The sequence below is a fragment of the Pristis pectinata genome, chromosome X (assembly GCF_009764475.1).
Source record: "Pristis pectinata isolate sPriPec2 chromosome X, sPriPec2.1.pri, whole genome shotgun sequence".
Lineage (NCBI taxonomy): Eukaryota > Metazoa > Chordata > Chondrichthyes > Rhinopristiformes > Pristidae > Pristis > Pristis pectinata.
In genome coordinates, this window is record NC_067450.1 from 12020605 (window position 1) to 12042015 (window position 21411).

Below are 21411 nucleotides of genomic sequence, written 5' to 3' on the forward strand. Positions count from 1 at the left end.
CATTGAGTCTACTCCACCATTGAATCACGGCTGATTTTTTTTCCAATCCCACTCTCCTACCTTCTCCCTGTAACCCTCAATCCCCTCACCAATCAAGAACCTATCAATCTCTGCCTTAAATACACCCAATGACTTGGCCCCAACTTGGCACTGAATTCCACAAATTCACCACCCTCTGGCTGAAGAAATTCCTCCTCATCTCAGTTTTAAAAGGACTTCCCTTTATTCTGAGGCTGTGCCCTCGGATTCTGGACTCTCCCACTGATGGAAACATCCTCTCCACGTCCACTCTATCCAGGCTCGTCGGTATCCGGTAGGTTTCAATGAGATCCCCCCCTCATCCTTCTGAACACCAGCGAGTACAGATCCAGAGACATCAAATGCCCCTCATACATTAAGCCTTTCATTCCTAGGAACATTCTTGTGAACCTCCTCTGGACTGTCTCCAGGGCAGAAAGTGTGGAACGGGCTGCCATCTGATGTAGTAAATGCGGGCTCACTCTTAAGTTTTAAGAATAAATTGGACAGATACATGGACGGGAGAGGTCTGGAGGGTTATGAACTGGGTGCAGGTAAATGGGACTAGCGGAATAACTTTTCGGCACAGACTAGAAGGGCCGAATGGCCTGTTTTCTGTTGTCGTGTTCTATGGTTCTATCCTTCCTTAGATACGGGGGCCCAAAATTGCTCACAATATTCCAAATGCAGTCTGACCAATGCCTTATAAAGGCTCAGTAGTACATCCTTATTTTTATATTCTAGTCCTCTCGAAATGAATGCTAACATTGCATTTGCCTTCCTTACTAACGACTCAACCTGCAAGTTAACCTTGAGGGAATCCTGCACTAGTAATCCCACGTCTCTTTACATCTCTGATTTCTGAATTTTCTCCCCACTTAGAAAATAGTCTACACCTTTATTCTTCCTACCAAGGTGCATAACCCCACACTTCCCTACACTGTATTCCATCTGCAACCACTTTGCCCACTCTCGCAACCTGTCCAAGTCCTTCTGCAGACTTCCTGCCTCTGCGACACTACCTGTTCCTCCACCTGTCTTGGTATCGTCTGCAAACTTGGCCACAATGCCATCAGTTCCTTCATCCAGATCATTAACATATAACGTGAAAAGTAGCTGACCCAACACTGACCCCTGCAGAACTCCACTAGTCACCGGCAGCCATCCTGAAAAGGCCCCCTTTATCGCCACTCTCTGACTGTGCCAGTCAGCCAATCTTCTATCCATGCTGGTACCTTGCCTCTAGCACCATGGGCGCTTATCTTGTTTAGCAGCCTCGTGTGCAGCACCTTGTCAAAGGTGAAAATCCAAGTAAATAACATCCAAGTCTCCTTTGTCTAACCTGCTTGTTAACTCCTCAAAGAATTCTAACAGATTTGTCAGGCAGGATCTCCCCTGAATGAAACCATGCCGACTTCATCTTATTTTATCATATACTTCCAAGTACTTCGAAATTTCATCCTTAATAATGGACTCTGCCTGTTTTCCCATTGCCTGCCACTTTAATTCTCCATCCCACATTTATCTCTGTCAGTTACAATGAGATTCACCAAAAGCTTGAGGAACAGCACCTCATCTTCCATCTGGGCACATTGCAGCCTTCTGGACTCAATATTGAATTCTGCAACTTTAGGTAATTCACTCTCACTGTCTGTATCAGAACCAGCTATTTCTGCCATTTATCCCTATACAATATTAGATCAGTTTTTCTTTCCTTTCAACCTGAAACACGCAAATCAACCTTCCCTCCATTGACTCCATTTAAACTTCCTGTTGCCTTGCGAAAGCAGCCCATATAATCAAGGTCCCCTCCCACCCAAGTCATTGTTTCTTCTGCCCTCTCCTGTCAGGCAGAAGATGCAAAAGCTTGAAAACACATACCAAACTCAAGGACAACTTCTATCCCACTGTTATTAGAGTCTTGAACAGACCTCTCATACAGTAAAAGATAAACTCTTGATCTCCCAATCTACCTCATCATGGTCCTTGCACTTTATTTGCCTGCCTGCACTGCACTCTCTCTGTAACTGTATTCCGCATGCAACAAACACAAACTGTTGGAAGAACTCAGCAGGTCAGGCAGCATCTATGGAGGGAAATGAACAGTCAATCCTTTGGGCCAAGACCTTTCATCAGGACTGGAAAAGGACAAGGGCAGAAGCTGGAATTTTGCCTTCTATTTTCTTTTTCACTCCCTCAATGTACTTATATGGAATGATATGTCTGCATGGCGCACAAACAAAAGCTTTTCACTGTACCTCAGTACATGTGACAATAATAAACCACTACCAATTACAATCTGACCTGCTGGGCATATCCCACACCCCTGCATTCAGCGACAAATAACACAGACAAAGGAGCATAACCTGATTCTGACCATCCACAGTAACACATTTGGTCTCACCCAGTCACAGATATTCCCTTTGTCTAACCATCCCTCCCCCATCTTCTCTGCAACTTAAAACTAACATTTCCTATCTTTCCCAGAACTGATGAATGGTCTCTGACCTGAAACATTGATTCTGTCTCCAGAGATGCTGTCCGACCTGATAAGTGCTTCCAGCATTTGCTGTTTTTATATCAGATTTCCAGCATCTCCTGCTCTCTCGATTGTCCGAGCCAGTTCATCAATCCCGTTGCTAGGATACCATCATATCCCGCCCTTTCACTGCCGGCCAATGAAATCGCGTGTTATGCTAACACCCAACGTCATTGGCTGAGGTGGGGAGTTGGCAGCCGGCGGCTCGAGGGGGTGGGTCGGTCAGTAGGTCTCGGTTGTGTTCGTCGATATCCCGCCTTGCTCTCATCCCCCTCCCCTCTCCCGGATAGGAGTAGACGCCCGGGGCTTCTTTCTACTGCTTCGGCCGCTCGGCTAACACTGAGAGAGGCGTCGATGGGAGGGTCTCAGAGCGCGGCACTTCCCGGCGGCAGGACCGAAGGATTCCACGTCCTCCGGGTACGTAGGACCGCCGGAGTCGGGCGGAAGGGGGTGGGGGGAGGTCTTCGGCTGAAGAGCAACCGAGCCCGGGGCGAGACCTCCTTAAAACGTCCAGCTTCTTCATCGCGATTTGTCTCCGGAGGGATGTGGACGGGGCAGTCATTGCTCCTGGGACAGTGTGGCTCCACACGGGATTCTTCCCCCCCCCCCCCCCCCCCCATTCTCTATTAGCTTCAAATTGGGGTTTAACCCTGATTTTAATGAGGTTTCCTTTGCGCGAAGGATAATTCTGACGGGACATCCCTTCCGATTGTGGGCTTCTGTGTTTGGGGTGGGGTGGGGTGGGGGGGGGGTGGTTGAAGAAATAAACAATGTGGTTTGTAATAAATGATGTGAATTCCACATCAAATGACTGGTTTCTTGAGCGAGGAAGGAAATGGCAAGAGTTTCCACTTGGTCTTAATCCAGGGTTCTGGAAATTTCCAGATTGTACAGATGTATGGCTATAATGTAAAATCATCTAATTTATCAAATATCCCTTCCCCATAAATATAATGCCAATATCTGCCTAATGTCTGTCAATTGTCCTTATAATGGTTATTTGTTTGTCTTTTATTTTTTTATTAATTTTCAAGTGATATTCTTGTCCTTTGCCTTGCCTTCATTTAGTTTTTGAGTTGATTGAAGGTGCTGTGTGATGTTACTGCCAGGTTGCAAATGGGTTCCCAGCTGCAAAATGCTTGACCACAATGTGTATGGAGTGGAGTTCCTTGGATGACTTTGACTGTATCTGACTATGTTTTATTGGCAATAGTTTAGAAGAGTACAGATGCAGCTGATGATTACACATAGCTTATTTTAAAATACCTCTTGTTTTTGGCCAAAAAAAGATAGAAATGTATTGATGTGGCGATATCACGACAAGTGTTGATCCGTTACCATTGTCCCAGTTCCAAGTGTAAATATAAAAGGAAGATGAAATGAAGGATGATTTTCTTTGCCCCTCCCTTTTAATCCAAAATGTATTGAAGCTATAAACCTGTAATTGGTAAAGTATCATAACCCAGTCGAACAGTCAGGGGTCCTGTAACCTATGCCAACTACTTGAAAGAGTTGTCCAATTGGTCTAACTCTTTTGGTCTTAACCCCATAGTACTGCTGAATTTTCCCTTTCAAGTACATCATAGAATGGTACAGCATGGAAACAGGCCATTCGACCCAACTCGTCCACGGCGAGGTGGTCAGTAGCCTTCCATGCCAAAGCAATTCAAGTGTTCATGTAGATACTTAAATGCTGTCAGCGACCCAGCTTCAACCACTCTCTCAAGCAATGTATCCTAGGTGAAGGACTCTCTCAAGCAATGTATCCTAGGTGAAGGACCTTCTTCACCCAGCCACTCTGGGTGAAGAAGGTCCCCATTGGATCACTTCTAAATCTCTCTCCCCTTTACCCTATACTTGTGTCCTCTAGTTTTATCTACCTCTGATATGGGGAAACATTTCCTGCAGTCTACCCTATCTATACCCGTCATAATTTTATATACCTCAGTCATGTCCCCTCTTAACCTCCTCTGCTCCAGGGAGAACAGATCTAGCTTCTCCAGTCTCTCATTGGAAGTGAACTGCTGCATCCCAGGCAACGTCCTGGTGAATCTCCTCTGCAACCTCTCCAGCGCAGCCACATCCTTCCTGTACCTCCATGGCCAGAACTGCATGCAGTACTCCAGCTGAGGTCTGGCCAAGGTTTTGTAAAGTTGGACCGTAACCTCCCTGTTTCTGTATTCGATGCCCTGACTAATGAAGGCCAGTATCCCATACGCCTTCCTAACCACATTGTCTACCTGTGTTGCCACCTTCAAGGATCTGTGGACCTGTACTCCAAAGTCCCTCTATTCCTCAGTACTCCCCAAGACCCTACCATTTACAGTGTATGTGCTCACCTCACATTTGTCTGGATTAAACTCCATCTTTCATTTTTCAGCCCATTTCACCAACGCAGCAATATCTCTCTGCAGCATGTATATCCATCTTCTCTTTGAAAATTACAATTGAAACCACTTCAACCACCCATTCTCTTTCAATTGTTTTTCAAGATGCAAGTCTCGCTGGCTTGGCCAGCATTTATTTCCCATCCCTAAGTGCCCTTGAGAGGGTGGTGGTGAGCTGCCACCTTGAACTGTTGTAGTCCTTCTGGTGAAGGTGTGGAGGGAATTCCAGGACGATGAAGGAACAGCAATATATTTCCAAGTCAGGCTGGAAGGATATCTGTAGATAGTTGTCTTCCCATCCACCTGCCCCTGTCCTTAGTGGCAAAGTCTTCTGGTGGTAGATGCTAGTCAAGTGGCTGCTTTGTCCTGTGGCGTTGAGTTTATTGAACATTGTTGGAGCTGCACTCATCCAGGCAAATGGAGAAGGTTCTGTCTCACTCCTCGCTTGTGCCTTGTAGATGGTGGAAAGGCTTTGGTGTCAGAAGGTGAGCCACTTGCTGTTAGATCTCTGACCTCTTAGATTTGTGTCTGGTCAATGGTGACACAAGATGAGATCTCTTTATTAGTCACATGTACATCAAAACACACAGTGAAATATATCTTTTGCATAGAGTGTTCTGGGGGCAGCCCACAAGTGTCGCCATGCTTCCGGTGCCAACATAGCATGTCTACAGCTTCCTAACCCGTACGTCTTTGGAATGTGGGAGGAAACCGGAGCACCCGGAGGAAACCCACGCAGACACGGAGAATGTACAAACTCCTTACAGGCAGTGGCCAGAATTGAACCCAGGTCACTGGTGCTGTAATAGTGTTATGCTAACTGCTACACTACTGTGCCTGCCCTTGGGATGTTGATGGTGGGGGACTCGACAATGATAATCTATTGAATATTTAAAAAATAGGTGGATAAATGTTCTGTTGTTGTAGTCATCCTTGACACAAAAGTGCCAAACAATGTTGCTTGCCACTTATCAGCCCGTGCCTGAATGTTCTCAAGGTCTTGCTGCATGCAAATAAGGACTGCTTCGTTTGCTGAGGAGTTCCAAATAGAATTGAACATTATGCAACAATCAGCAAATATAATCTTTTCTGACCTTATAATGGAAGGAAGGTCATTGATGAAGCAGCTGAAAATGGCTGGACACAAGACACTGCCGTAAGGAGCCCCTCTAGTGATTTTCTGGGGCTGGGATGATTGACCTCCAACAATCACTACTATCTTCTTTTGTGTGATGTGTGACTCCAACTATTGGAGTGTTTCCCTATAATGTTCATTGACATCAGCCTTAGCAGGGCTCCTTGATGGCACACTCAGTCAAATGCAGCCTTAATGCCAAGGACAGTCACTCGACTTCCTTGGTCCATACTTGGAACAAGATTGTGATGAGGTCTGGAGTTAAGTCAGTTTGGGTTTTGTCAGGACCATTAAGTAATTCATGTTTGACGGCACTGCTTTCTGTCACTTTGAGGCCAGGGGAGATGGGATGTGGTAGGAGAAACTTGCTGAATTGAATTTGCATTGCTTTTGCTCAGTTCATTTGTGATCATAACAATTTACTGTGTTTATCTGATGTATATTTAAAAAAATAAATGCCTTGTCTCTCATCTTGTCCTGTGTTTGGCATAACAACTGCCACAGTTTAAGAAAGCATCCCAGAGCAGCAGCACCATGTTACAGCGAGACAGGGTCAGTCACCAAAGTCTTGCCATTGTCCTTGTGCTAAAAATGCATTAAAAACAAATTGTGGGTATTAAAAAAAGTTACAAATGCTATTAATAGCATATGCAACTGGAACTTCAATTTATTGATTTCTTTGTGCAGCATTTTAGGTTTTCTATTTTCTCAGCAAAGGGCGCTGAGCGTATTGTAGCAATCAGTACCTTTTGTTCCATGTATCATTCCAAAAAGCTGGCTCTACAAGTTGTATGAAGTTGCGTTGTAGAGGGAGTTACTCTTGGTCTAAAGCGACTTCTAATTCAGTCTTTGCTCCAAAAGTCATTGACTTGGGTCTATGATTCTGCAGTGGTATGGTGTTTAATCCTTATTCTGTAATATTTTCTTGCACCTCCTAACATTTTTTGCAATACCTTTTGAACTTCTGAGATGCAAAAGATTGCAAAGGAATGCTATCATGTTGTAGCTGTCCTTCATGGTAAATAGAGGACTCGCCTGGTGGCTCAAGTGGAGCTTGAGGACTGATTGCATGGTGGTTTTCAATGAGCACCAATGAGATTTTGGTCTTTCTTCAGTGACATCCTTCTTTCCACCAACACCACTGGTTGTCAATCTCATTACTTGCTGCTGGGCGTTATTGGTGCTGAATGCCCACTAGATTTGCTTGTGTAAGTATTGCACTTCAAAAGTAGTTCATTTTATGAAGTACTCTTGAAATGTTTTAATTGCTTCATGAAGTGCTGTTATTAAAATGCATGTAAATATATTCTGTGCACTTAATTGAGGTACTGTGAAGGTTTCCTGTTGGCTTATTGTAGCCTGCTGCGGCACAATGGAGTCATTGTGCAGAATGGACAGGAGCAGTGGTATCATATAGTGAATTGTCAAATGGGTATAGAAACTGTATATAGTTGTTCAAGAGGATGTGTAATCTTTTATAAAGTTCAAGAATTGAATCATAAAATTAATAGGATTTTTAATGTAAAACTGAAGCTGCCAGTAGAATTACAATGCTCTCCTGTGTTGCAGTAGAACTGAGCAGGTAGCAGAATCAGACTGGATGTGGAGTTTGGCTTGATAACAGACTGGAGATGGAGGGTTAAATTCATCAAAGCTGGGAAGTTTCTTTGTTTCCCAGTTGTCCTGAGATGGGAAGCAACACACCCCAGGCTAAATGCCAAGTGGAATATTCCTGTGTGGATTTGATTTCCTCTTACTGGAGGTTTGGGTGAGAAAAGAAAGTGCCTTTTATTCCGGAGTTTTCTCCCATGCCCACCTTCCCCAAAATAGAAACATTTGGTTCCAGGGCATCATTGAGCCCTGAAATGTCGGGTGTCTGAGGTAGCTGATAAGTAAAAAGTGTGTTCAACTGATTCATACTTGTACTGAGGTGAGGTTGAATTGAATGCTGAGACCCATTTGTGCCTCTTGAGTGGCTATTTTTCAGATGGATGATGAGCCAGTTGTAGTTCAGAGCATAACACTTGTCTGTGAGTTTTAAAAATACAGAAAATGCTGGAAATATTATGCTTAACACTACCTCGGACTATAATTTTTCCTGTCAATCTTGCTCTAGTGTTATGTTTTTTGTTTATTTTACACATGTAAATTCTGTATAATTTATGTTAATTTAAGCTTGTGTTAACTTGTGTTTGTCCTCATCTTGTAATGTACTGTGCTACTGCTGCAAAAAGCTGATTGTCAGAGCATTTTTACCCTGTGTACGTATGCTTATCACAACGATAAACTTGAACACTCAGTGGATCAGGCAGCATCTTAGAAAGAAACAGAATTTGCATTCTGATGAAGGGTCTTTGACCTGAAATGTTAACGCTGTTTCTCCACGGATCCTGCCTGACCTGACCGTTTCCAGCATTTATCTATTTTTGTTTCAGATTTCCAGCATCTGCAGTTTGTTCATTTTCAATTGCTTGTCTCTGAGTAGAGCAGAAAAAAAATCTAGACTGACGCTGCTTGAAAAACTGTCAAGTGGACAAGACCCTCAACGATCATCACAGAAAAGACATCTAGTCATTATCTTGCTGCCCTATTGACTTGTCCTTCCTGTATTGCAACAATGACTACATTTCAGAAAAAGACCTACATTGTTTGTAAAGTGCTTCCTGAAGCCCTGAGATTACAAAAGGTGCTACACAAGAGTGGCTTGCTTTCCAGATTTTTTACCTTGTTCCTGTCTTGAGGAAAGTGGATTGTTTCTCTGCTTTTATAGTAGGAGACATTTTGTTGCACAGAAGTGAGCAATCAGCCGTGCTTAAGGGCTGACTAGAGAAATGTGGGCTTTTCACCCTCAAAGAGTGATTGTGATATGTAATGGTGCTTTTGTATTAGTGTTTGATATCGCATCCGGTTTTAGGTTAGGAACATTTTGCATTGCTGGCCTGCTTTTACATTTGGATTAGAAAACCAGTTGACATGCTGGGTGCTCCTTTTATACAGACATTGAAAGAGTAAAGGCTTGGGATTGGCTCTACACATTTGCATAACCTAAGACTGGATCACTTGTCTCGATAGCTATGTTGTAGACCCACATTCTCATCAAGGGCTTCCCAATCTTTTCCTTGGTGGGAGCCCAATTTAAATACTGTAAATTTTTTTGTGACTCTAAAATGATGCAGCAGTGTGCTTTTTAAAAAAAATATACATTACAATGTCCATTTATGGCCTCTGTAAATGGATTAATTTAAGAATATTTGTATATTCAGAAGTTTTATGTGGGTTAACCTGGCAAGTGAGGAAAAAAATTGCACTGTAGAGCATTTTTGTAAATCCCTTTTATAAAATCTTTGCAATATCAAATTGGGTTGAGACCCCAGGGTTGGGAACTGCTATGTTAGTCGGTCTATACTGGCATCGGTTCTCAAAACCTGGGCATGTTTACGCTGGTGAGGAGTTTGGGGTGGGGTGTGGTGCTGCTGTTAGACTTGCAAGAACTTTTTTTGTCAATTTTGATCTCTCAAATTAGGGGGCAGAGAATTTATCAATGATAGTATACCACTAGAAGCTTTTATCAACTGCAAATTAAGTGGATTTATGTAATGTGGAGTGTAGATGATACTGTGGAGAGGGGTCAGCAATGAGGGAACTTTGATCTGTGTCCACTGTACCTTTTTGATCTAGTTACAGAAAGACCTGGATGCACTTGGTGGTCAGCACAAATTTTCAATACCCTCACATTGTATTGTGCCAATCTGTTACTACATGCTTCGTAATCTCTGACAACGATGCTCTGTTATTTGACAGTAAACATTTGACTGTGGTGTTGGTCTGTTTAAAAAATGAGATTTGAATCATAATTAAAGATATCTTTGTCATTTCCTGCAGAACTGGGGCTTGGCCATGCTGATAGGGACTCCTTCCAGTTTTTAAGCTGTTGCACCTGGCTCTAACTTTGGACAAAAGCAGCAAGCAATACATCAGTTCATCTTTTAATTAATTTGTGTTGTATCCACTTTCATAGGCTTGGATAGAAGGTTGATCAAGTCTTGTTCAGTGACTAATCTTATTATTGGGTGCTAAATTTCAAACGGATAAAGCCTTCTGTGATCTTCGATCTCAATTTTTATGTAGATGTGATAACAGGGCTGAGGAAAAAAATCCATTTGCCAACTACCCTAAGGCAAGTTACTTTTTATTTTGGTGAGGCTGGAAAATGAACGAATTTGCCAGCCTGCTGGTATCAGTTGGTTTTCCTCATTCTCTGATCCATCATGTATCTTCTCTTTCAACCTTTGCCACTGGCAATTTTTAAAAAATAGTTGCTATACTGTGATCTACACTTTCCTCAAGCTGAAATTCCGATGGCTACTGCTCTTGAGATGGGGTTCAGGAAACAGACTAATCGGCGAAAGCTGGACTGTACTGATCAGTTATCACTCCTTGCACAACACATTGAGATGTGGTGAGAGGACCAACACCCAGATATGCATTGCGTTCTCCCATGAACAAGAGTAGTTATGGTGGACTTCTGGTTTGCACTGCACTCTTGTCTTGGCTCATCTTTTCTATAGCAGCTCCCAGGGGAGCAATCCCATCAGTCTGATTTCCCCCTCTCCTTATTTTCCCCTACCCCTGCGACTCTTTCATGTCCATAAGCACCCTTTGATTCTTTTGCCACGTACCAAGATTGAAGGGCATTTTACAGTGGTCAGTTAACCTTCAGCACGGCATGTGGGAGGAAACCAGAGCATTTGATGGAAACCCACACAGTCACAGGGAGAATGTGCAAACTCTGCATATATATAACAACCAGTGTCAGGATCGAGTGGGTCCCTGTGCTTCAGAGGTAGCAGCACCAACTGCTGCACAACAATGCCATACTATTTCTAGAAGAACATTAAACATGGATTAGGGTCGTACAGCTTCTTTAGCCTTTCAGTAAGATCATGACTGATCCTGTGGCTTGTCCAACAAATCCTTCAATCTTGGCCTTGTATATACTCCATATCCATGGCTCTCTGAGGTAAAAAATTACAAAGATTGCAAACCCTGCTTAAAGAAATTTCTTGCCTCTGTCCTAAATAGCCAGCCACTTATCCTGAGACTGTGGCCCTTCACTTTACACCACCCAGCTGGAGGAAACAGCCTTGGTGTCTACCTGCTCAGTACCCCTCAGAATTTTGTCTCAATGCGATTAGCACCCATTCCTCTAAACTTCAGTGAGTATTGGCCATCCTTCCATAGTCTTTCCTCCCATAGGGTAAAAGAACCAGACGAGAGAGAGTCTAACCACCTACTGTTGATATTCAATGGTATTATCATCACCAAGTCTCCCATCGTTAACTTACTGGAGGTCGCCATTGACCAGAAATTCAGTTGGATCAACGACATGTGCTGTGGCTACAAGAGCAAATCAGAGGTTGGGTATCCTGTAGCAAGTGACTTTTTAGGATATCGCCTTCTGTCCTTCAGTACATTGTCAGTGGGAGTAGTCATACCATCTAAATTATGGTACGTTATATCGGCGACATAGAATTCTTGCCATGTCCTTCAGTCATCTTTGACCATTGAGTTCAGGCCAAGGTTGATATTTGTTTATATAGGGTGATTGAGCAGGTTATTCAAGTAGAAATAAAACCCATTAATATGTGATATCCCCAAGGGTTAAACTACCTGCAAAATATTCAGTGAATAGAATTCGAAAGATGAGAAGTTGAGGCTTTTTAAAAGCATTTAAGAGAGAGGTTCCCATTTTGGGGAAGCACATGGTTAGGGACAATCCAATACAAGATTGTTACATGTCTGATACGGTGTTTGGGAGAAACTCCTATACTGAAAGGGGATAAAATGATTAACTCGCTACCACAAGGATTGGTTGAGGTGAATAGAATGGATGTATTCAAGGGGAAACTGTATAAGCACGTGGTGGTGAAAGGAATGCTGATAGGGTTAGATGAAGTAGATTGGGGCGAAAAGATATGATTTCTTTATTAGTCACATGTACATCAAAACACACAGTGAAATGCATCTTTTGTATAGTGTTCTGGGGGCAGGCCACAGGTGTCGCCACACTTCTGGCTCCAATATAGCATGTCCACAACTTCCTAACCTGTATGTCTTTGGAATGTAGAAGGAAACCGGAGCACCCGGAGGAAACCCACGCAGGCACAGGGAGAACGTACAAACTCCTTTCAGACAGCGGCGGGAATTGAACCCGGGTCGCTGGCGCTGTAATAGCGTTACGCTAACCGCTACATTACCGTGCCTGCTTGAAAGGCTTGTATTGGGGAAAAAAAACACTAATATAAACCAGTTGTGCTGGCTGGTCTGTTTGTGTGCACATTCTATAATGTAAGTGGTAACATTTATTTTTAAAGTACCTTTTATTGACATCCTAATACAAAGCTTTATAATGAATGAGACTCAACAGTCCAAATGTCAATTAGACTGAAGTGGATCAAAACAAAAATTGAGCAGCTTGAGCAGTGCATTTGTTCTCAAAAAAAAATTCTGACATGTTATTATCTCAACATTAACTATCTAACTCTTGACAACTATTGGTTTGTGTCTAGAAACTTGGTCCTGTGCGAGTGTTGGAATCTGCTGTCCACTTAAGGTCTGCTCAAGCTACGTTAATGTTCTATTTAGTGAGATGCTACGTCTCTTTTGCACCCCCTTGCCTCCCCACACTCTGCAAATACACTCAGTATGCACGTCTCTCTGTGGGCAATTGACTTGGGGCAGCTGCCCTGGCGCCCTACTGAAAACAAGAGGAATTAGAACATCAGGAGCATCGTGTCTGCCTTTGAACTTTCTAGCTTCCAGGTCTTTGCGAAGTGTTTCTGAAGGCAGGGATACTTCTGTAATAAGTGAGTTAGAAATGACCAGTCTTTAAAATGTTATTTTTGTTTGAACAGGTGCAGGAGAACTCCCCAGGATACTGGGCTGGGCTGGAACCATTCTTTGATTTTATCATTTCAGCGGGTGACAGGAGGCTGGTGAGTTGTTATTGATGCTTCTACATCCATTCGGTGGTTAACACTTCAGTTTTTGTCTCTGTGGTGAATGGACTTTTCTGACAACAATCAACATAATTCTTGGCTTTAGAAAAGGGGAAACCTATATTCGCTGTCTTGTGTACCCTTCCTGTCGAGTAATTCTTGCTTTCTCCTGCAGATTTTTGCTTGTGTGCAATTTCCTGTTGTAATTAAGTTTGTTCATTCACTTGATCACCATTCTTCAAATGAGGTATCACTTCACATATGGATTATTGTAACCTTCCTGATGTGTCTCCAAAACGAGTGGCACTGTTCTTCACATTACCAAGCACCTCTGATATTACTTAACTCAGCTCACAGTCCTGATTTTGTGGCTATTGCCTCCATGACTGGATTATTGCATGCTATAACCCCTCAATCCAACCTGAAAACTTCTGACTCCTACTTTTTGTGGCACAGATAAATGCTAAAGGCTGTATTCCTGGCTGGATTTAAACCAGTGAAAGTTATTTGATTTGGTCATGCAGTGGTGCTGTGTTTAGTTCTTTTGTACTGTCTTTGGTAAATTGGTTCTCTTGGCTATTTTGGGAGAGTGTGGAGTGGGAGGGTGAGAATTAATTTAGCCCTGAGCATTGCATTTTTTTTAAGCAGACTGTTAGAGTACTCAACCTGTCTGGTTTTATGGAAGGAGGAGGGGAGCAGGGCAGAGAAGGCATGCTGAATGCTTAGCTGGCTTGTAGTTGAGGAAAAATTAGTAGTTGCCTCAATGCTACCAGTGTGTTTGGGGTAAGAGAAAAGAAAGATACTTAAGTGGTACTGCTGACTGCTAGCAACACCATTAGCACTTTACTTGCAGACTGTAAAACAAAGGGAGTATTCATTCTTGTTGCTTTTCCATTTCAATAGGCCAGGACTGTAAAATAATCAAAATGGTTCAGTGCAGTTTTGCATACCTTGGCTGTCAAAATCTCACCACCTAATTTGTGAGGCATCTGATACAAAATCTGGCTTTATGGGTCCTAATTTCCCACGGCGCATTCACTCTGGGAATTTGTTTCACAATGCTGCACTAGAGTGAGGCAGAGAAGAATTGTCGGTATTCTTGCTGTCGTGTTTGGCATGCATGGTTTCATCGCTATAGAAAAGCACACTTAATATTAATTAACGATTCCTGAAGCAACAATGAAGTGTTGAGCTTGGCGCACAGAGGAACTCTGCAGCTTTACTGCTATACTCATTCCTTGTGTGTGGCTGTCATGTGTTACTCGGGGATTAGGTCTACCTCTTGTGGGGTGGGGGTGTAGAAATAGCTTGCAGCACTATTGCAACCATATTTTGCACATCTCAATATTTTCTCTACTCACCAGCACAGGATGTTTTAGATCTTACCTTCTCAGCTTTCCTTACGATAGAGTACATTCCATTGCTGCCAGCAATTCTTGATGCATTGTCCAACAGGTCACTCGTTTTGCACATGTAAATTGGCAATCTGTCCATTACAATGGGGTGAACTCCCTGCTCTTGTAAATAACACCAGAGCATGTTTAACATCCCACTGCTAAAGGCAGACACTGGGTTTAACATCTCATCAGAAGCAGAGAAGTTCTGATGCTGCAACATTGAATTTTTTTTTTGCTTCCTGGGTAAGTTTGCATCCACAGTCTTCTAAATGAGAGAGAAGAGTTTGACCACTGAGCTAAAATGGTTTGCAAATGGACTAGCCTGTTACTCCTCACCTCCCCTGAGTATTTTTTTTATCATGGTCCCAGCTGTAAGTTAGACTCTCAACTTGTGCTGTGGGTCTGTGGGCCTTCATAATATTTCATTTTGATATGAAATGAAGCAATTGCCTTTCAGAATATTTACCTTGTTGTCTAGTATTATCAGGAGTGCTACTTCAGAGTGACATGCTGCTTTCCTTATTGGGAAGTACATTGCTTTCTGTGCCTCTGAGCTTCTCAACTGCCATCTTTGCTGAGACTGACTAATGGTAGATAGACTGGGAATAAATTTGCAGCCTTCAGAGTTCTAAATTAGTGGATTTTTTTTTGTAATCTATGCTTTTCTTGTTATTTTTAGGATAAAGATGACAATGCACTGAGGGAACTGTTACTAGGCAATGTGGAGAAGTCACTCAAAATGGCCATTTACAACACCAAGACTCAAGCAGTTCGCGAAGTCAGTGCAACACCCAGTAACCTCTGGGGTGGACAGGGGCTGCTTGGAGTCAGCATTCGGTTCTGCAGCTTTGAAGGAGCAAATGAAAATGTTTGGCACATCTTGGTATGTACGGTTTCACCCTGAGCATGTTTACTAGGCTGTGCTAAGTAATCTAGCTGCTAGCTCTGAGCTGGTTAAGGTAATATCATTCTACCCAGAACGTTGTGGTTTCCTTGTGGTTCTAGTGGAAATAAAATCCATGTGAGAATGTGTTTCATATGTTCATCAGAGGAGTCTACAAAGTACATAAATTTGCCATACAGTCTCCAATCTCCAAAGCTATTAAATTTTTGCTTGGATTAAACACAAGTAACAAGAGTGCACAATTATGAGTGGTTCTCAATTCAGAGTCCACCTCTGTGAAGGAATGGTTAACAAGCAGAACCAGCTAAAAGAAATCTACAGGCATCCAACTGGGGAGGGAGATAGAGGCTCTTGGATTTATTTCTGCTTGCTGTTTGCCTGACCAATGGGGCTCAAGGTGCCTGTACTGCATCCTACAGTTAAAGGAAAACCTGCAGGCTCTGTATGCGAGTATTGGTTATTTAGTACTGTTGATAAAGAAAAGTACAAATTGCTTTTATACTTCGGTGCTACTTTAACTTGGCATTTTGAAGAGTCAGAAGCAAACCTAGTAATTTTAACCCAACCCCTGCAGTTAATACAATTGTGAAGAAACGTTAGTCTTGTAGTTCAAGTTGTGTTACCAGGATTTCAGCCTGCTGTTGAAGATAACCATGCAACTTTTATCAGCAGCTTGTCAAAACCAAAGCTTAAGTGTGGTATAGTTGATGAGAAATAATAGGCTCAGCCAAGCTGATAGTAATGGGGCCAGAGCATTGGCTGGCCAGATTATGACATTGCATTGCAGAGCTGTATCAGTTGAAATTACATTTTGTAAGCAGCCAAATAATGACGTGATGGTAAAAACTGAAATCTTGTAATTGATGAGAGGATGGAGCATTGGTATATCAATATATGATTTTCTGATTATAGTGGGGCACAGATTTGAAGCAGCAATGTCTGATGAGGCTGTCTTTCTGTCTTCAGTATGTTGCAGAGAAGAGACTTTTTCCCTCTCCACTTGGCTATTGCAAGAAGTAATTGGGTGTTTATAGAAGATTTTGCAGTCACTGCACTCACCCCAGCCAACCATATGTATACCTTAGTTCTTTCTCTTTTTGCTTGCATTTCTATGGGCCACCCTGTCATCTAGTGTTGGAAGGAGGCCCTAGCATTAAAGCTGTGATGCTGCTTTTATATGTTCCGACTATCACTTGTGGCATGACAACCAACTTCTGTTCGATGTTTACTTTTTTCTTTGCAAAGCATGGGCTAATGCCATCATAGTGAGGGGAAACCCAAATGAAGGTGACAAGCAACTCTGTAGTTTCTTAATCAGACTGGGATTGTGAAATTCCCATTGTAAGGAATGAGGAGGGAGTGTAAATTAGAGGGTAAATTTAGTGGCATATCAAGATTGGCAAAGGTTGGGGGGTGGTATAGAGGGTGAAAAACAGAAAAGAGGTTCTATTTTAAACAGAAATCTACTTTTTTTTTATATAATTGGCATCAGTTTAATCTGGAAGGAATAAGGTTCTCAGTTGCGTTGGAATAGGCTTCAATGGCAGAGAAGTTAACTGGCAGTGATGAGCACATTTACTGTATTAAAATAATGCTTAGACTGGTATGGGCAAAACTTAAGTGGATTTTGTTCATATTTTCTGTGCCAGTCAGCCAACTTTGTGCCATTCAGTGGCTGTCAGTAGTAAGGCAGGCTGAGCTGGGGCTGTTTTGGAGCTAACAGTAGGCCAATTGAATTCAGTCAGCAAACTTTGGATATTTTGGGTTTAAGCACGTACCTGCTCTTGCCTAATTTATGGTACCACTTGCGCATGTGTAAAAGCAAAAACGTTTGGCTACAAAATCTGACTTGTTACTTTGAAGAAAAGGTGTGTATAAGTGACATGTTTTATAATGTATTCAATTTTCTGTCCAGCTGTCCTAATGAGAGTGATTTTTGCTTGAATAATGGTAATATCTACAATTGTTTGGAACTGATATTTGTCCGCTGTCCATCTCTGATCTCGTGGCTGGTTAAGTTACCCTGGTGTTATGTCTGGGTACTCCCATTTTGTGCCCTGTGTGTAACACCAACGTTTGTCTCTACAAAATCTTGCAAATCCACGAGAAAGACGAGTGAGCCTATGTCCGCGAGCTTCCTCTGGCCAACATCCCCAGCTCTGAGGGTGGCCAGTTGAACAGAGGATTAACTCAAGGATGTTCTTCAAAGGTGTTGGGGGCAGTGGGGGGGGATGCAGTATACCTTGGGAATCACTGCCCCAGGCTGCTCAGTTGTGTTGGTGTTGACAACTTGGATTCAGGGCACCGGGAGTGCACAGAAGCCCCCAGAATAAATAGAGGAAGGAGTGCACCACCTCCCAAACTACTTGTCCGCCCATCCCCTTGGGCACCTCCTGCCCCATCTGTGGAAGAGTCTGTGGTTCCCACGTTGGTCTCATCAGTCACCTCAGAACCCACAGAACCAAAGTAGAAGCAAATCCTCCTCAATCCCAAGGGACTGCCTGAGAAGGGTGGAAGCCAAGACATTTCTATTTTCATTGTAGCTTCTTCCTGACAATGTGAGTAAATAATACAGAACTCGAACATCCCAACTGTGATCCCGAGATTTTGCTGAAACTAGGTGATGCAATTAGTTGTTTGACTGGAGAGGGAAATATTAGCTAGGATTCCTGTTTCAGCTGGGAAGTTTAGATGTGTGGAGGCTCAGTCGCCACTTCTATGCATGTGAAATGAATATCTGGGTGAGGGACAGAATGGGAACAATTGGCACTTTCTTCAAAAAAAAAATGGCAGTGAATTTGCCTGTAATATTTTTGTTATTTGGGTGGGGGTTTGTAACTGTTGCTCACTTTGTGTGTGTGTTTGTATGTGTGTTCATCTATTGTTTAAATCTTGCAGGAAGTGGAGCCCAATTCCCCTGCTGCACTAGCTGGTCTGAGGCCATACACAGATTACATTATTGGAGCTGAAGCCATCCTCCGTGAGGTAACTGCAAATTGCTTCCTTTTCCTCCTTGTATGCGAATGTAAGGCAGAGAAGCAAGAGAAAGCCATTCAGCCCCTCGTATCTGCTCCACCATTCACCAAAATCAAAGCTGATCTTTTACCTCGGTGCCACTTTCCTGCACTAACCACAGTCCTTCAGTTTCCTTAATATCCAAAGATATATTTATTGTTCTCAGATATACTCAGTAACTTGGCATTCACAGCCCTCTTGGCAGAGAATTCCAAAGAGACTCAACCCTGTGGGTGAAGAAGTTTGTTGTCATCTTTGTCCAGACTGGCTGATCCAGTATTGAGATTGTGACCCCTGGTTCAAGACACCACAGCCAGGGAAACATCATTCTTGCATCTTCTCTGTCAGGCCTCATAAGAACTTTGTATGTTTCAATGAGGTCACCTCTTATTCTTTTGAACTCAAAGAATAAATGTCTAGTTTTGCATAACCTCTCCTTGTATGATCAACCTGTCATCTCAGGAAGCAATCTGGTCAACCTTGTGCTTTGCCGCAAGTATATCCTTGGGTGGTAAAACTGGACTCCTCCACAATATTCCAGATGCGGTCTCACAAGGGCACCCATATAGTTTGAGTAAGACTTCTCTACTCTTGTACTTGGGTCCTCTTTACAATAAGGCCCAACATATTTGCCTTCCTAATTTCTTCCTGTACCAGCACATTAACTTTCAGTGATCTGTGTTCAAGGATACCCAGGTCCCTCTGAGCACCAGCACCTTTTGATCTCTTACCTTTCTATTATTTTTTTTACCAGAAGTATATGACTTTGCTTTTTTTTTCTACATTATATTCTAACTGTCATGTTCTTGCTCATTCATTTAGCCTGCCTATATTCCCCTAAAGCATTTCTGCACCCACTTTTTTTTTACCATCAGCAAACTAGGAGAGTCTAAGACTAGAGGGCACAGGTTTATGGTGAGAGGGGAAAGATTTAAAAGCGACCTGAGGAGCTGCTTTCTCCCCCACAGAGGGTGGTGTGTATATTGAATGAGCTGCCAGAGGAAATAGTAGAGATGGGTATAATTACAACATTTAAGACATTTGGACAGGTACATGGATAGGAAAGGTTTAGTGGGATATGGGCCAAACGCAGGCAAATGGGACTAGCTCAGGTAGGCAGCTTGCTCAGGGTGAATGAGTTGGGACAAAGGACCTGTTTTCCATGCTGTATAGCTCTATGATTCTACCACTGATGTCAGGCTAGCTGGTCTATAGTTTCCTGTTTTCTTTCTCTCTCCTCTCTTAAATAGTGTTAACTTCTGATATATGAGAACCATCTAGCTGTAGTTATCAAGGGAAGTTAAAGATAATAACACGAGCTTTTGCCTTTGATCTAATATTGCCAAGACAGCAGTAAGCCTGAGAATTGGGAAAATTTCAGAATCCGTCAAAAAAGGACCAAGAATATGGAATTCTGAAAGATGACGGTCAATGCACCCACCGTCTCCATAATCTGCATCCCAGGGTTTTGAAGGTAGTTGCTATCAGGTCTTGGGGATTTATTGTCTTTCGGTTCCATGAATCCATTAATTTCTCCAATACCACTTTTTTTTTCTTACTGATGCTTATTTCTTTGTGCTCATTTACTGTAGTCTTATTGTCTGCCACTATTTCTGACAGTTTTCCTGTATCATCCCTGTGTCACCTACCATTTCTTCACTGTCACACTCCCCTTCTACCCCCTCCCCCCATATAATTTCTCCTGCCTCATTCTGTGGGGGAATGCACATTAATCTTTTCCTTTTAGCATATCTATAGCAGCTCTTGCAGTCTGTTCTGTGCTCCTTGCTGCTTTGCCCTTGTATTCTACTTTCCCTTTCCTGATCAATGTCTTGCTCCTCCTTTGATGGATTCTGAAAGTTTCACAATGCTCAAGCTTACTGCTGTTTTGGCAATATTAGATCAAAGGAACAAGGTCATAATATTATCTTTAACTTCCCTCTAACTATGGCTAGATCTCTTTTGTGGTTTTATTTTGCTTTTAGAGGGATTAAATTGAATGTCAGTTCCAAATCTACCCTATCCAACTTGCACCTCGTGCCTTCATAGTTTGTTTTATTCGGATTTAAGCTCCTGGTTTGTGATTTGGATAAATCACTTTAAACTCTTCTATAAAATTCTTATTATGATCACTGTTCCCCAAAGGCCCAGGTATCTATTGAACCCCTTCTCATTATGCAATACTACATCTTAATGTAGCCTGTTCCACTCTGCTGCAAAATGCTGATCACCTTTTTTTAAAAAAAATCATTCTAACATTCCATGAATTTGTTTTTCACACTATTGCTGCCAGTCTGACTTCCTCAGTACATACATAGATTAAAGTTCCTCACGGCGGCACAGTAGCGTAGCGGTTAGTGCGGCGCTGTTACAGCGCCAGCAATCAGGGTTTGATTCCCGTCACTGTCTGTAAGGAGTTTGTACATTCTCCCGTGTCTGTGTGGGTTTCCTCCGGGTGCTCCGGTTTCCTCCCACATTCTAAAGACGTACGGGTAGGTCAATATGGGGGTTTAAAATGGGCGGCGTGGACTCATTGGGCCGGAAGGACCTGTTACCACGCTGTAAATAAAATTAAAAAAAAATTAATTTAAAATGATTCTTGTATTACCCTTGTTACATGCCCCTCTAATTTCCTGATTTATACCCAGCTCTACATTCCCACTGCTGTTTGGGGTCCCGTGTACAACTCCCACCAGTGTCCTCGGCCCCTCACTGCTGCTTGGCTTCACCCAAACTATCTATTACTTGACTTTCTGAGCTAAGAACCTACCACCCTACAGCCTTTATTCCATTCCTTAATATCAGGGCTACCATACCTCCTCTTCCATTTATTCTATGTCCTCTTTAAAAAAAAATTAAGCATGGAGTATTTAAGTCACCTTGCAGCCGCATCTCTCTAGCAGCAATTAATTTGGACCCATTTATTTACTTCCCCTCTCTCGTCCATTATTTAATTTAAAACCTCATCTACAGGTCCAGTTACTCAACTTGTCAGGGCACAGGTACCAGCCTGATTCA

At 42.6% G+C, this 21411-nt stretch overlaps 1 protein-coding gene across 1 annotated transcript in view; it reads left to right on the forward strand.

The window, feature by feature from the left end:
- The first annotated feature begins 2765 nt into the window (after positions 1–2765).
- The window catches only part of LOC127567009 (Golgi reassembly-stacking protein 2-like), a 47643-nt gene continuing 28997 nt past the window's right edge, over positions 2766–21411 (forward strand). The window contains exons 1-4 of the mRNA XM_052009620.1: positions 2766–2974; positions 12994–13074; positions 15154–15357; positions 18277–18363. Of these exons, the coding sequence (XP_051865580.1) occupies positions 2912–2974; positions 12994–13074; positions 15154–15357; positions 18277–18363 (435 nt within the window). The 5' untranslated portion in view covers positions 2766–2911. The remainder of the gene's footprint in view (positions 2975–12993; positions 13075–15153; positions 15358–18276; positions 18364–21411) is intronic.